This window comes from Heterodontus francisci, chromosome 43, assembly GCF_036365525.1.
Source record: "Heterodontus francisci isolate sHetFra1 chromosome 43, sHetFra1.hap1, whole genome shotgun sequence".
NCBI lineage: Eukaryota > Metazoa > Chordata > Chondrichthyes > Heterodontiformes > Heterodontidae > Heterodontus > Heterodontus francisci.
Genome location: NC_090413.1, coordinates 27,809,680 through 27,825,436, shown reverse-complemented (window position 1 = coordinate 27,825,436; position 15,757 = coordinate 27,809,680). Strand labels below are relative to the sequence as shown.

At 42.3% G+C, this 15,757-nt stretch overlaps 1 protein-coding gene across 1 annotated transcript in view; it reads right to left on the bottom strand.

Moving 5' to 3' along the window:
• The window catches only part of dnmt1 (DNA (cytosine-5-)-methyltransferase 1), a 41,443-nt gene extending 26,034 nt beyond the window's left edge, over positions 1–15,409 (bottom strand). Inside the window, exons 1-9 of the mRNA XM_068021267.1 lie at positions 15,238–15,409; positions 9,280–9,319; positions 8,718–8,825; positions 7,814–8,066; positions 6,228–6,303; positions 5,028–5,103; positions 3,833–3,876; positions 1,234–1,294; positions 761–844 (exon numbers count right to left, since the gene is read on the bottom strand). Coding sequence (XP_067877368.1) covers positions 761–844; positions 1,234–1,294; positions 3,833–3,876; positions 5,028–5,103; positions 6,228–6,303; positions 7,814–8,066; positions 8,718–8,825; positions 9,280–9,319; positions 15,238–15,299 — 804 coding nt within the window. The 5' untranslated portion in view covers positions 15,300–15,409. The remainder of the gene's footprint in view (positions 1–760; positions 845–1,233; positions 1,295–3,832; positions 3,877–5,027; positions 5,104–6,227; positions 6,304–7,813; positions 8,067–8,717; positions 8,826–9,279; positions 9,320–15,237) is intronic.
• Positions 15,410–15,757: the final 348 nt, after the last annotated feature.

Sequence of the window (15,757 nt, the reverse complement as noted above, 5' to 3'; positions counted from 1 at the left end):
CCACCATATGCCATCAGCACCTCAAACTCAGAAATAATGACATAGAACAACGTAACTTTCAAATATATTTGTGCCACTTTCATGTGGTTATCGTACCTGAAACAGCAGTCTCACATTTCAACCATTGGTTAATGGCAAAACATTTAATCAGGAACTGCTTAAAGTAAAAGCCATTTCTCTTGACAAAATAATGGAACAAAGAAAGCCCTAAGTAGGAACTCTACTCAGCCACCCGCCCCATACTCCCAGCCAGTTGAACGGCAACATGAGCAGAATCGGAGATCTGTTCTCAGGTGGTGCATGGTGTAGATAGCCATATTATTCTTTTGTGTAGGGAAATGTCCAGCTATGCGTCACCTCCCCCTCAATGCCCAGCAATCTTGGCTGTGTTTCTGTGCATCAGCCTGCATCCCCATCCTTCATGGTAAAATGTACCAATATAAACATGTACCAAAATCTTCAGATGGCTCAGAGGTTAGCCAATCTCGGCTAAAAGAGCTACAATTGGCCTCAAACACTTCTAACACAAGGACAGAAAAACGTTAGCCAGAGGTCGGCTGCAGACTGCTGCCCGGTGACTCTTGTTGGAAAATGTACACGTGGATGTCAGACAAGGACAAGCTGCAATGCTTTCCAGAGCAGAAGAGCCTCCCAACAGTCCAGAGTCTCATGTGAGGAACAGTGCGAAAGAAGGGGTGCAGACAAACTGTCGGTGTCTGATCTCCTTCAGGAGAAAAGTAGCAAAAGAAAAATCACTCACTGCATCATCAGGATCGCCCTGGAAGTACTTGAAATCTGGGTCATCCAAGAACTGTTTGCAGTCTGTGCATTTGGGAGGCGGAGTCTGCAAAAATACAAATATGAAATATATTTTTGGATTCTAGATTATAATCAACTCATCCTCCGAAACATCGAGCAGACACCAGAGTTCTGCATTTGTTGTTGGCAACATGCGGACAAACACAAAGGTGACACTTTTTTTTTACCTCCTGTTAAGCTCATGTTTACAGAAGTTTCTCATCAAAAAATGAATGCATTGAGAAAACTGCTCACTTCATGAATGAGAAGAATGTCAGATTCAACTAGTGTTCATCCTGATATTAGATTTCAATCTTAGAAGAAGCACTTTGCTTTATAAAATTATTAAATTGAGCTCCCCCTCCCCAAAAATCATCATACTACTGCATGAAATATTTTCGTCTAGTGGATAAATCCATCTCTAATCCTACTCACCTTAGGAATTTGTTCAGTTTTAGGTTTGCAGTCAGAAGTAGTCTCAGTCCCATCAGACAGCCTGCAAAGCAAATACCTGTTAATTTGCTGTGACGAGGCAATATTCACCACCATCAGAGTCAACCATTAATGCAGGTTTCAGCCCCTTAACCACAGAGAGAGATGAATGGCCACCAACATTTCACTATGTTTGCTGAAGGTCGTCCATTTCTAATTTTATCCTCAAATAAGCATAAGAACATAAAAACCATAAGAAATCTAAATAGGAGCAGGAGCAGGCCATTTGGCCTCTCAAGCCTGCTCTGCCATTCAGTATGAGTATGGCTGATCTGATTGTGGACTCAACTCCACTTTCCTGCCTGCCCCCATAACCCTCAACTCCCTTATTGATCAAAAATCTGCCAACCACAGCCTTGAATATATTCAATGACCGAGCCTCCACTGCTCGCTGAAGAGAATTCCAAAGATTAACGACCCTCAGGGAAGAAATTCCTCCTCATTGACGTCTTAAAAGGGAGACCCTTCATTTCGAAACTGTGCCCCTTGTTCTAGATTACAACACAAGGGGAAACATTTCAGTTTCTACCCGGTCAAACCCCTCAGAATCGTATATGTTTCAAAAAGATCACCTCTCATTATTTTAAACTCCAATGAGTATGGGCCCAACCTTTCCGCATAAGACAACCCCTTCATCCCAGGAATCAGCTTAGTGAACCTTCTCTGAAATTCTTCCAATGCAAACATAAACCTCCTTAAGTAAGGAGACCAAAACTATACGTAGTACTCTAGTTCTGGTCTCACCAATGCCCTGTACAGTTGCAGCAAGACTTGCCTACTTTTATACTCCATTCCCCACAGCAATAAATGCCAACATTCCATTTGCCTTCCTAATTACTTGCTATACCTGCATGTTAACTTTTTGTGATTCATGTACAAGGACACCCAGGTCCCTCTGTACCGCAGCATTCTGCAGTCTCTCTGTATTTAAATAATATTCTGTCTTTCTATTCTTCCTGCCAAAGTGGACCTCACATTTTCCCACATTATGCTCTATCTGCAAAATCTTTGTCCACTCACTTAACTTACCTGTATCCCTTTGCATACACTTTGTGTCCTCCTCATAACTTGCTTTCCTACCTATCTCTGTATTGTCGCAAATTTGGCTACAATACACACAGCCCTTTCATCCAAGTCATTAATATAGATCGTAACTAGTTGAGGCCCCAGCACTGCTCCCTGTGGCACTCCACTAGTTAGTTTGCCAACCTGAAAATGCCATATTCATCCCGACTCTGGTTCCTGTTAGTTAGCCAATCCTCTATCCATGCTAATATATTACCCCCAACACCATGAGCCCTTATCTTGTGTAGTAACCTTTATGTGGCACCTTATAGAATGCCTTTTGGAAATCCAAATACAGTACAGCTACTGGTTCCTCTTTATCCACACTACTTCTTACGTCCTCAAAGAGCTCTAATAAATTTGTCAAACACGATTTCACTTTCATAGAACTGTGTTGACTCTGCCTGATTGCATTATGATTTTCTAAATGTCCTGCTGCTACTTCCTTAATAATGGATTCCAGCATTTACCTAATGACAGATGCTAAGCTTGTGATCCAGAATATCAAGTCAGTTGATCTCAAATCCATCTTTGCCACTTTCCTGTAACCCTCACCACTCACATCCATCTTCCCCTACTTCCAACTTCCCTTGAAGAAAACACTGCTCTCCCAAACTGCCACGTGCCTAGCTTTTGGTCTTCCTTTCACAATACCTCTGCAACTGTCAATTTGATCTACCACTCACTCATTTTCACTGTTAATACCTTTGTCCCCATCAAAACCTTTAGTTTCTCCCATCCTGGACATTCCTCTGTCTTTGCTCCCTCAAGTCCAGTTGGGGCTTATGTGGCGCACAACTGGTTTAGCCATTCATCACCAGATCTGGCTGGACAGTATCACGTGCTCACTCTCTTCTGCCAAACCTGCAGACGACTCCAGGATCCTTTGGAGGGGAGATAATTTTCGGCTTCTTTCTCCCCCCACTGCCAAATGTCGTCTCAAACCCTTCTCCCTCTATCCTCATATCCAACCAGTGAGAGGAGCTGCACTTTATTCAGTTGCATCTACCCTCTTCCCCAACAAGCCAATCGCCCCCAAGGCACCCCTGCTTCAGTGCTGAACCTCCATTGCCCCTCATCCACCCCCCCTGAACTTATTTCATGCACAAGAACCCCAATCATCACTAAAATTCCCTTTCAGGCCCTCATGCCAACTGGCATTGTAAATGGCTTCATTTCCCCTTCAACATTGCAAGGTCAGAGGGGTTGAGGCTTGGTTGCCAAACTTCTGCCATCTCTAACCTCCCTTTCCTCTCTGAAGTTCTTGAATATTCTGTCACCTCCAATTCTGTGTTCATCCTTCCCAAATGCATCTGAATCTCTCCCATCAGGTTTCTGCCTCCGAAATAGCCCCAAAGTTAAAAATGACAACTGTGACTATAGTTACTGTTGAACGTTGAAAGGCAATGCTGAAACAGAAAATTATCTGTTTATAATAGATTAAAATCCAAAAAGCAGGAAATAAACAAAAACCTACTTTTGTTCAGATTCCACTTTAATTCTCTTCTCATCCTGCTCCCTCTAAGCAAGAAAAACACAAGCTGTAATATTTGTCTATTTTTAGGTGAACATTCCCCATTCATGCACAATACCATGAACACAACTCCCACAATGTTAATCACAATGGGATGAAATGAAGCCTAGTGATAATCCCATTTCTCAAACAATCTGACTTGTTGACAGGAACTCCTATTGAAAAGACTAAACTTTGTTGAACCATTGCAAGAAAGTTCATTCTACACATGTAAAGGAAGTAGAAAGATATTTGATTGAAAGTAGTGCAAAAGATTAGGAATGTATTGTGTTCAAATACCCTCTCTACCACTGGTTAATAGCATCCTATATTAGTAGACCATTGCACGCCAGTAAAGAGTAGATGAATTTGTTTAGCCTGCAACCCAAACTTGATTCTTCTTAACAAGGACAATCCCCAATTTAAAATATTCTTCCTAGCCCACCCCTGTATGCCAATTCTATTAGGTCACGTCAAATGGAGGGGATTGGAGGGGGGTGGTGGGGAAGAGAAGGAGAAAGGAGGAAAGAAAGCATTTTGTAAGAAGCCACTCCTTAGTGAAGACTCCCTTTTCTCTCTGCAGCCTTTTCAATTCCAGCGTAACCAGTATCTCTGTGCACAGACACGTGAATAGCAATGGCACACAACCAATAACTAGGTCAGTTTGATATTCAGAAGGACATTGAGACAACAGCTAAGGAGTTCCCCATTCACAGTTAAATTGCATCATCTGGTGAGAGCAACCTTGATAGGCCAGAAGGTCCAAGGTTCAAGTCCTAATTCTGCTCAGTTAGATGATCTCAGCTACAAATCGTCTAACCAGTGGTCTCAGTGATCGTAAGACAAGTAGGCCAGGGGTAAAAAAACGAGAAAAAAAACACACACACACATTCTCAAGTTCCAACTCCTCAGCACTAGCCAGTGATCCCTGCTGGATAGCATATAGTGGGGAAGTCAGGATCAGACATGGGTGTGATTGCCTTCATAGTCAAACAGCCCCAACGCTCACTGTTTAATACGACATTTCAAGAACAACCACTTGGGCTGTTAGCATCGGCAAGAGTCAGTAGGAGAGTGAAAGGGGCAAGGAAAATAAGCGGCACCACAAAAGATAAAACCCTACATTGTCTCCTTACCAAAGTTAACCTAATGCCATTACCTGCTCATCACATTCCTCTTCCTTAACATTTGTTGCTTCTGGTTCATTTAGGTCCTCCGACTTACGTTTGTTGGCTCTAGAACAGATAAAAATATGAACATATGAAAACTGCTGAGAACATTTGCCAAATCTTCCATCTTCAGAGTTTGTGCATCCATGTTTCAGTGCTAGTCTTCACCTAAGAGACTCATGAGGGCTCTCTACCTCAACCATATTATCCACAAAGTGTGAAATAGAATCTAAAATCACGAGAGAAAGGAAGATGCGCTACACATCATTCACAACTCTACACGCTTGGTGTAAGAGGAGGCCGGGGATTCCCCCAGCCAACATTCTGTGCAGTTATTTTCTCATACTGTACATTAGAGCAGCCAGCATACTAAGGCAATCTCTTCCATAACTGCAAATACTTGTACAAAGCAGATTTTTCCTCCAAGATAAATCAAGAGCTAAATGTTACAACCTTCTCCTAAGCTCCACCCCTTCCAGGTAAAATGTTTGCTGGCGTTTGGACATGGAACTCCCACAACTCTCAATACAAGTATCCAGGACTGCAGTATTCTCACAGTAACCCTATACTTACGGGCCCTTGTATGCGCACAGACTGGAAAATCTAAATCTGGATACCACTGAGGGCACCTAGTGATAGAACCCTATTATTACAGTGACAAATCATCACTTATACAACTCAAAATGGCTGAATATATTATTGACTCCACCAAATCCTGAGCCACAACCGATGATCCCTCGCTCACTTGTCATACCTTTAATATTTTACCAACATACTCAAATACAATATTATTTTTATTCCTATAAATAACTGGAAAAATTAGTCAGCCTAACCAAAAAAAATCATACACTGGAATCACATTGTGCGTCAAAACTAGAGATCATCTTTTCTCACTGTAATCCAAAGCATGGTTATTTCATGTTTCTCCAACAGGAAATAAAACAGCCAGATCATCCATTAAGATCTGATATACCAAGAGCTCTTAAACTGGTAACAGGCTGATGCCCTCAAAAAATCTCAAATCGGTCAGTAGGTTGCAGGCAAGTAACATTGTCAACAAATTACTCAAGCTTTACTGTTTTCTTGCATCACCTGAATCTAGTTACTATTGCCTTACAATTCACGAGCCAGGAATTTCACTCGAAACCAGTTATTTCTTCGTTGTGCTGCCTGAATGTTAGAATACTCACACTTTAGCGAACATGGAAATGATCGTAGCTTGCTGCTTTGCCGAATTTCTGGTGACCCTTGGACTTCCTGACAGCCCTAGAATAGAAATAAATATTGCCAATTGGAATCAGAGCATGAAAATCAACATGGTATTTCAAATATGGCAGGTTTTGGAGAAATACAAATGTAGGAAACTGGGTTTCAATGGAGGATTCCCCGCCCCCCCACCCAAAGTCTCTCAATCTTATTAAGAATCCCTTCAAAGCATTAGGAGGGAATCCTTCAGGGCCTCAGCAAAGACACACAAAGCTGATTCATATCACCAGAAGGTCCCAGGGACGGAGGTAGCTGATCTCAGAGGTTGTGTTGGACCATATAATTGGTGTCAGTGCCCCTGGGGCAAGGAGCAAAAAGCCAACCATCATCATTGTTCCTAATCGCTAATCAGTAGCCTCCTGCTATAAAGCAAGTATCAAGGTCTAGTGGCAGCATAATCATGCTCATCTACGAAGCAAACAATGATGGAATAGCTTGCCAACACACACATCTCAGTAATAATGGGCAAGTTGACAGTCGGCAACTACCAACATGTGAAAAGGGCCAGGAAAGTCCAAATTGTCGATCCAGCCTGTCTCAGCAATCAAACTAATCAGCTGCCCCTCACTGACCATCTCTAACTGGAGATGTTCTCAACTCTCAGGAACCTGTCCAGCTCTCTTCTGAAAAGGGCTGCAGTAAATCCAGATTTAAGAAAGACACTCAAATTCTTTCCTGGCATCTAATCTAACACCAAGATGTGGATTTTATTTCGATGTACCCAAGTTTTCCCATCCCTATCAAGCTCAACTAAACTACCTGCCCAACAAGAATCTATTCACTTCATCATTTTACAAAACCTCAATCACAGCACGAAATCTGTTTGTTTGGAGGGTGGGAGGAGGGATAAAAACAGGTTCCAGTTCCCGAGCCTATCCTGGCACCCAATACTAGGCATGATCCTGATGGCCCTCCTTTGCACTGTTCTGGAATCTCAATATCCACCAAACAAGGGAAACAGAATTGGATGTGATATTCTATATGGGGCTGAACCACAATCTTGCACAAGACAAGTATCGTGATTCTAGTTTTATAATGATCTGTTCTAGATATTCACCCCATTTCCTTTCCCTAGGTTTTCACAACATTGGCCGTGGACCTTCCATGTTCTGTCAACAACACCTAGGTACCTCTCCTGGTTCGCAGTCTTAAGCTGGTAAACCTGCATGTAGGGGAGGATTTTTTTTTTTAAAGCCCCAAAGACACATAGGAAGAAGGAATTGATCAATGAAAAATTTCAGCTGATATTTTCTCCCCTTTATGCCATACACTTTTCCACACAACCACAAACAGACAGACAGATCGTTTTTGGGACTCAGCAACAGACTATGATGTAATTCAAGCCGACATTTATTCCACATTGAGAGTGATTAGATGCGAGAAGTGAAAAATCAAAAGGATAATCATCCTTATAACATTCTTGTGTATTGCACAGCTACAGATACAAGACCATCTTTCACCAAGGGGGCAAAAATAGAGTCCCAACAAAGGGCAAAGAAAATGAACGTACGTTTGCTATCCCCGTTGCCTTTACTTAGCCGCTTCCCCCGGCTCTTTGCTGTAGGGAAAACCACCGTTTCAGTCTCCATAATGCTCTCCTCTTGGCCGTTTGGCTCATCAGCCACTCCATTGGTCTCATTTTTATTGTTGTCCGTAGCTCCATTTTCAGAGCAACCATTTGAATTAACACCAAGCTCAGAATCTCCATCCTCTTCGGAAAGCTCCTGACTGAGCAGCACTTTCACTTTTGCTAGGTAACCCTCCTGAAAAAGGACAGTGACAAAACTATTAAGACACACTTGTGGTAGACATACATTACACATTGAATGAGACAAACGAATCCAGTCCCAAGATCTAGACATCAACACACGCCTGACTAATGGAATGACCATGACCCTTCTCAGCCCCAATGCCAAGTGGGGGCAATATACTTCATTTTTGGGGATCAGGGCTTCAAAATCAAAACTCAGCTGACAGAAGGCACAAGCATTCCTTTATTCATGAAAAATTAAGGGTCAGGAAGTAAATATTAATCTGTAACAGTCTTAAAGGGCGAGAAGTGGTTTAAAACCCAGAACTATGTGCTCCCACGTTTCTTCCATAGGAACGAGATTGAGACATAGATTATTGCTGAAAAAGCAGCAAATGAATGGGCTCATCCACAGAATCCAGATGGCAATAAATAGACTACAGAACTCTGGCTGCCAGCTGACATTGAAGGATCCACTGTCCAATATCAGTGATTGTATCCTTTGCAAACAAATGTCACATTTTCAAACTGTAAGTTACATTTCAAGCCCATCACTATCATTTTTTGGGGGTTCCTCTGCACACCCAATCATTGGCATTCCCTTTTAAAAGGCAGATATGCTTCCTAACAGTGTATGTTTCACCAGATTTCTTTACCAACTTACCTCGGAGAGCTCTTCTTTTTGAAATTTTGTTTCCAGTTCGCTGAGGTCATTTTGTGCTTTTGCTTTTAAGAAGCCATGCAGCAAACTTAGCTTTTCTTTCACACATTCCTGAAAGAGGAAGGTTCTTTTAAGTTACAAAAGCACAAAAATATTCTAAAACATACCACTCTGCTAATTTTATACACAACATAGCAAGAGAAACACAACCAAAATAATTCTTGCTGTTCCCCTCTCCTTCCCCACCACTAAAACTTGGATTCTGATTTGATTCGCAGTCTTTTAATGAATAATTATCTTTTCCATTTAACGCTCCAAATAGTAGCAGTAACCACACACACACACACTGCAGAGAAAAAAGTTTCCCCACATAAAACCATGATGAAGTGGACAAAAGATTACAGAATTCTAGAATGTTCTCAAAGTCCCAGAGTGATGATCTTCAGACCTTGAATAATTCAGCATTTTTCATTGATGAATTCTTATTTCTTTGGGACAAGATATATCTGAATAACATTAAGATGCAGATTTGAAGATAATGCAAATGCTTAATATTTCAACACACCTTCTCTGTGAGACCAACTTTGTCCTCAAGTACTTGGAGTCTGCAAAAACAAAAAGTGACAGTCAAAGCTAGAACCAAAAATTTCAGCTATATAAGGTAACTGATTCCTTAATATCTAGCTTGGTTGCTTTTCTAACTTACTAACAAATCAAATTATTTAGACCAGATGAAATCATCCATTAAGCTTTTTTAAAAAAAAGACCAATTGTCATTTTCACATAAAGCAGGGTTAGTGGGTGGGGAATAACTGGGCCAGGACATGCAAACATAATTCAATCCTTTTTTTTTAAGTGATTCATTCTGTCCCTATAAAAATATCTGCTATAATCCTTATGCTTACATTTCTTTTTAATGCAAACTGCCCATGCAAATTTGTCACACTGCAATTAGAGTCTCTGTAGTGGTGACAATGCAGCATTTCCAGACTGGAAGGCTATGATTACAGTGTGACCAGTTTACATAAGCAACTTTCATTATAAACATGGACATAGGAATTTAAAGTTGTAGATGTGAGCAGGAAGGTCTTGCAAGAATATAGGAACAGAAGGCGACCATTCAGCCGGAGCCTACTGCACCAATTAGATTCTGGCTGATCCATACCTCATTCCATTACCCACCTTTGATTCATATCCCTTGACAACCTTACCCATGCTTTGAAAGTTTCTTCGGACTCAACTTCCATAGCCTTTTAACAGGTAGCAGGGGTTGGGATGGGAAAGAGTTCCAGATTTCTGTTGCCCTTTGTGCGAAGAAGTGCTTCCTGATTTCACTCCTGAATGGCCTAGCTCTAATTTTATAATGCCTCTTGTTCAGGTTTCCCTTCCCGGGAAAAAAAAAGTTTTTCTTGTATCTACCCTATTGAATTATTTAACGGTTTAAAAACCTCAATTAGATCACCCTTCAATCATCTATACTTAAGGGAATATATAGCTTAGGTTCAATATGAAGACTAACATTTTCCTTTGAACTCACATGCTCACTCTTATTGAGTAAGAGAAACAGACACAAGTCCCCTCATCTAATTACATAAACACTTACTGAAATTAAAATCACTTTGCTACCAAACTAAATCAGTATGTCAAAGCACATTATAAAAACAATAATCCAGGGCTCAGTATTGCAGCCAAAAAATATAATTCCTGCCTTTAAAAAAACAATAGGAAAAGGATTATATTTAACTGAAACGAACTTATCTTCTGGAAACCACTTGCATTACGCGCAGTAAAGCACCAAATGGGTTGAGTTTATTTAGAGATGGCATTCACAGGAGCTTTGTCAAAGTGCGATCATTTTTATTAAGATAAAGACAGGATATTACTGACAACCCTCCCGCCCCCGAAAAAATCCTCTCCCCTCCAGAGTAACAGGCACACAAACCAGTACCTGTGCATATCAAGTATTCTCATTTTCTTCCTTTGTTCTCCCTTCCCAGAGACTGCTCTACATCAGCCTTCAATGTTAGTCTTATTTGGGCCAGCAGCAAAAGTACCTCTCCCCACCCTACCCGTGGCACTTGATTAGCCCAGATCATAATGGAGTTAAATCTATTTAAATCTTGTAATTCTGCACAGATAAATAAACAGCAAGTGTTGTGAAATGTTTTACAAGGATAAAAGCTACTCATAATGACAATGCACTGCAAGAATGAAAATTAAACAGTTTCACATGAAGCCTAATATAGCATTCAGTCCATCCCACACATTCCTAGGCAGACAGTACTTTACACAACAGTGAAGCTCTCAGACTGTGATTGTGTGGGCTGTTTCGATTGCCAAAAGGGAGAACCTTGAGCGTACAGCAATTACGCAGCAGCAGTTTGAATGTGGGCACAGATTTGCGTCAGTGTTTAAATATGACCGAACTCCTTGGCCACGTGACAAGCTATAGTATAACATATTTTACAGTTTAACAGCAAAGCATACGGTGCACTGTAAAGAACATAACTAGCTTTCATTTTGATCTTGAGAAAATATTTCAGATCAGTCAATTATTCATCTTGGCCACAGGCAGAGATGTCCTCGAGTTGGTTTGGACTAGTATCAACATTTTGGTACAAATGAACACCATTACCAGGAAATCTAACAGTAATGTAGAACCATTTTAATGTATGTCAGATTGTTTTAAATGAACAGCACATTGTGAAGGAAATTATTTTGCAACTAGCTCAATGTTTCAAGTGCAGGATACTGCTTTACATAATGCTAGAGAGAAAATTGTACCATACCTCACAGGAGAGAACTCTCCTCTTAAAATAGATATAGATTCTCCTTGTTATAAAAAGCAGAGTTGCATATCAAAATGAACACCAGAATGCGAACTTACAGTATAACCAAAGCCTGGGGTTGAGGTCATAAAAACAAATAGCATTACTTCCCCGCTATCACTGGAGAGGAAAAAGATAACAAAATTGACTGTCATTTTATTTTTGTTTGGGACAGGAAAAGGAGATGGCCACAGGTAGAATCAAAGTTTTATTTGCCCAACATTACACATTTAGAACTTATTCCAGTGCTGATCTATAAAGCACAACAAGGATGCACCACTTGTGGCTAACTAAGGAAGTTGAGAATGGTATCAAATTGAAAGAAAAGTCGTACAATGCTGTGAAGATTAGTGGCAAGCCAGTAGATTGGAAAAATTTTAGAAACCAGCAAAGGATGGCTAGGAAAATAATAAAGAGGGAGAAATTACAGTATGAGAGCAGTGGAGGCTGGGTCATTGAATATATTCAAGGCTGAATTAGGCACATTTTTGATCTACAAGGGAGTCAAGGGTTAAGGGGGGCAGACAGGAAAATGGAATTCAGGCCACAATCAGATCAGCCGTGATCTTACTGAACAGCGGAGCAGGCTCGAGGGGCCAAATGGTCTTCGCCTGCACCTATTTCTTATGATCTTAAACTCAGCAAAGCACCTACATAGTTCTTCCAAAGGTTCTCCACAACCCACAAAAAAAAACGTTTTAAAAATCTAGCTGTAAGGCCATTAATCAAGTCATCCAGTTCATTAATTGAATAACTACAGATTAATTTCTGGAAAATGTCCATTAACATTCAATGTGGAGGCTCACTAGCCATGTTTTACTTACATAAAGTATAGCAATCATATCATAAGCCACAAGGTGCCATAATTGGTCATTCTTGGTACATGACTGATTCTAAGACATTTACATGCATTGTACTCTTACAAAGATTGCTGCTGTCATGTGTCTGAACTTCAATATGATAGAGAAAAGAACCAAATACAAATCCAGATTCACAGGGCACACAAGCAAGATTTATCCCAAAGCAACTGAAACACATTTTCTTCCCCATTTGTTTCCGACATGCTAACACAGCTCCCCATTCAAGAGGAAAACAGACAAAGTACCTAGCCACTTTCTCTAACCACTCAGGGTTGCTGGAAGATGCCTTGAAATAAACTACTTGAATAGGGACAAAGCAAGAGAAAGGGATCAAACTAGATTGATAAAGTAAAGAAAAACACTGTTGCAGATTTGATGTGCTAAACAGCCTATTTCCAAGCAAAAGCACTGACCAACCCCACTCTCTGACTTAGTCCCATATTCTTCAATATTCTCCCTTTTCAAGGAACTGTTCCGCTTTAAAAGGAATTTATGATCTGCTTCGGCAACATTTTGTGGCAAAGAATTTCACAATCTAGTCACCAAAGAAATGTCTTCTAACAACCCTTTAACTCCTTTTTTGCAATGTTAAATCAGTGTCCTCTGATTCTAATAAGTGCTCAAAATTCACGGCTGTTAAACTTTTTAAAAATGTTGAACAGGTCATTAGTCAAAGCCACATTAAAAATGATTCAGTTCTACCCTTGAGTTTCCTCATTTACAAAACTGGAAATAGCAGTTTAAAAAAAATCTGCCATTGTTCTGAGGGTTGTAGTTATGACAGTTTTTGTTTAATTGTTAAACTGCTACTAAAAGACTTGTTAGACTCCTAAATTTTAAACACAACAGCTTTACTGACTCTGATCACATCCCCCTTAACATTTAATTTCCTTATAATTATAAGACTAATATTTAGACACCCAATCTTGCCTGAAGGTTATGGGTTCCAGGCCAATCCCCAATACATCAGCATGTAATATAGGCTAACAAACCCAGGTCCTGTATATCATTAAAGATCTCACAGCATTATTCCAAGTCAGGCCAGGAGGGTCTTCCACTTCCCAAAATTCTCCATTATGCAATTTAACTGTTCATCTCATTATTGTTTGTTGGATCATACTGTCTGCAAAACAGCTGTCTACAACAGCAGCACAGTGGTTGGCACCGCAGCCTCACAGCTCCAGCGACCTGGGTTCGGTTCTGGGTACTGCCTGTGCGGAGTTTGCAAGTTCTCCCTGTGACCGTGTGGGTTTCCGCTGGGTGCTCCAGTTTCCTCCCACAGCCAAAGACTTGCAGATTGAAAGGTAAATTGGCCATTGTAAATTGCCCCTAGTGTAGGTAGGTGGTAGGAGAATTGAGGGAAGGTGGGGATGCGGTAGGGAATATGGGATTAATGTAGAATTCGTATAAATGGGTGATGGTCGGCAGACTCGGTGGCCCGAAGGGCCTGTTTCAGTGCCGCATCTCTCTATGACTCTAACTGGACGGCATCCCACGTTCCACCCTTCATAAACTTAAATTCATCCAAAACTCTGCTGTTTGTATCCTAACTCGCACCAAGTCATTTTCACACATTGCTCCTGTGCTCACTAACCTACATTGGCTCCTGGTCCACCAAAGCAATTTAAATTTTAAAATTCTCACCCTCATGTTCAAATCTCTCCAGGACCTCAGCGCTCCCTTTCTCTGTGACTGTTACAACCCTTTCAGAACTCTGTGTCCCTCCAACTCTGGCCTCTGTCCAAACCCTGCACCCACCATTTGGCAGCCGTGCCTTCAGCTACCTAGGTCCCAAGCTCTGGAATTCCCTCCCTAAACCTCTCCACCTCGCTCCTCCTTTAAGAGGCTTCTTCTTTGACCAAGCTTTTGGTCACCTGTCCCAATGTGGCTTAGCATCAAATTATGTTTGATGGTTGCTCTTTTGAAGCGCCTCAGCATGATTTACTACATCAAAGGTTCTATATAAATGTAGGTTGTTGCTGTGACATAACAATAACTCGCTTTCAGCTCCATTGGTTAAGTGAACGGATTTGAGGCACATTGTAAGGTTCATACATTTAAACAGGCTGCACTCTTCAATAGCCGTATGTTGACATGTTGGGAGCATCACTTAAGCATCCCTGGACAGTTTAACACACAACAGGAACAAGTGCAACCTCCGGCTGCACATCCTGACTCCCCTGGGGAGGAATTCATTTGCAAAGGGGATGAAATCCCTCATCGCACCGACCATCCGCAGAACTGCAAACACCTTCTAATCACGCTGGACTGAAACAGGCAGAACCACAACAGAATCAAACTGACAGGAGAGAGAATCATAAATAATAATGATCATTACAGGGCTACAAATCAGAATACAGGGAGAAACCACAGGACAAGGGGGGTGCGGGAGGGCGAAGCCGGGGGTGAGGGGGATGCGGGAGGGCGAAGCCGGGGGTGAGGGGGATGCGGGAGGGCGAAGCCGGGGGTGAGGGGGATGCGGGAGGGCGAAGCCGGGGGTGAGGGGGATGAGGGAGGGCGAAGCCGGGGGTGAGGGGGATGCGGGAGGGCGAAGCCGGGGGTGAGGGGGATGCGGGAGGGCGAAGCCGGGGGTGAGGGGGATGAGGGAGGGCGAACGCAGGGCCGGGCTGCAGTTTGGCGCCAAATCCTCCGGCGGCGGCTCGGCGCCCGGAGCGGCCCCTGGGAGAGTCTGTTTAACCCCCTCAGGCCGACACCAGGAATAGTGGTGGGGGCGGTACCGGGGGCAGGAGCTGCCGGCCGGGGAGGGTGTGAGGTAAATACCGGCGGGGAGGAAAGGAGGGAGTCAGGCCTCAGGCCTCGCGTGAGAGAAGTTACCGTTTCCTGATGTCCTCAGGCAGAGACAGGGAGGCGGCGGTGCTGCCGGTTCGGGCTGGCATGGCAGGTGAGCAGGCAGCAGCTTCACCGGCTCCGGGTCCGGGCAGCGGCTCCGGCGGAAAACAGCAGCGCGCGGGCGGGCGGCCGGGGATTTTCGCGCGCGATCAGGACTCGTCCACTCCCAACAAGGAAAGAGGGGGATCATAATTAATTAAAAAAGTAATGGACATATTTTAACCATAACTTTTTTATTTTATCGCGCTTACGTATGGATTAAATCGAAGAGAATCCCGATTGATTTTCTTCTTTCTAATATTAACAGGTTGAGAATGTTTCTAAACCTCATTTGCCCCCCCCCCCGGATTGTGGTAAATGCACTCGGTCCTGCTCGTTGACCATCAGGATCCCAGTGTGACAATGGGGGGGGGGCGGTAAATTTCAAGTTAGGCGATGCTTTTCGATCCAGCACTTTTTCAGCTCGCACAATTTGTCATCACTTGTGATTTTATAGTTTAAATTA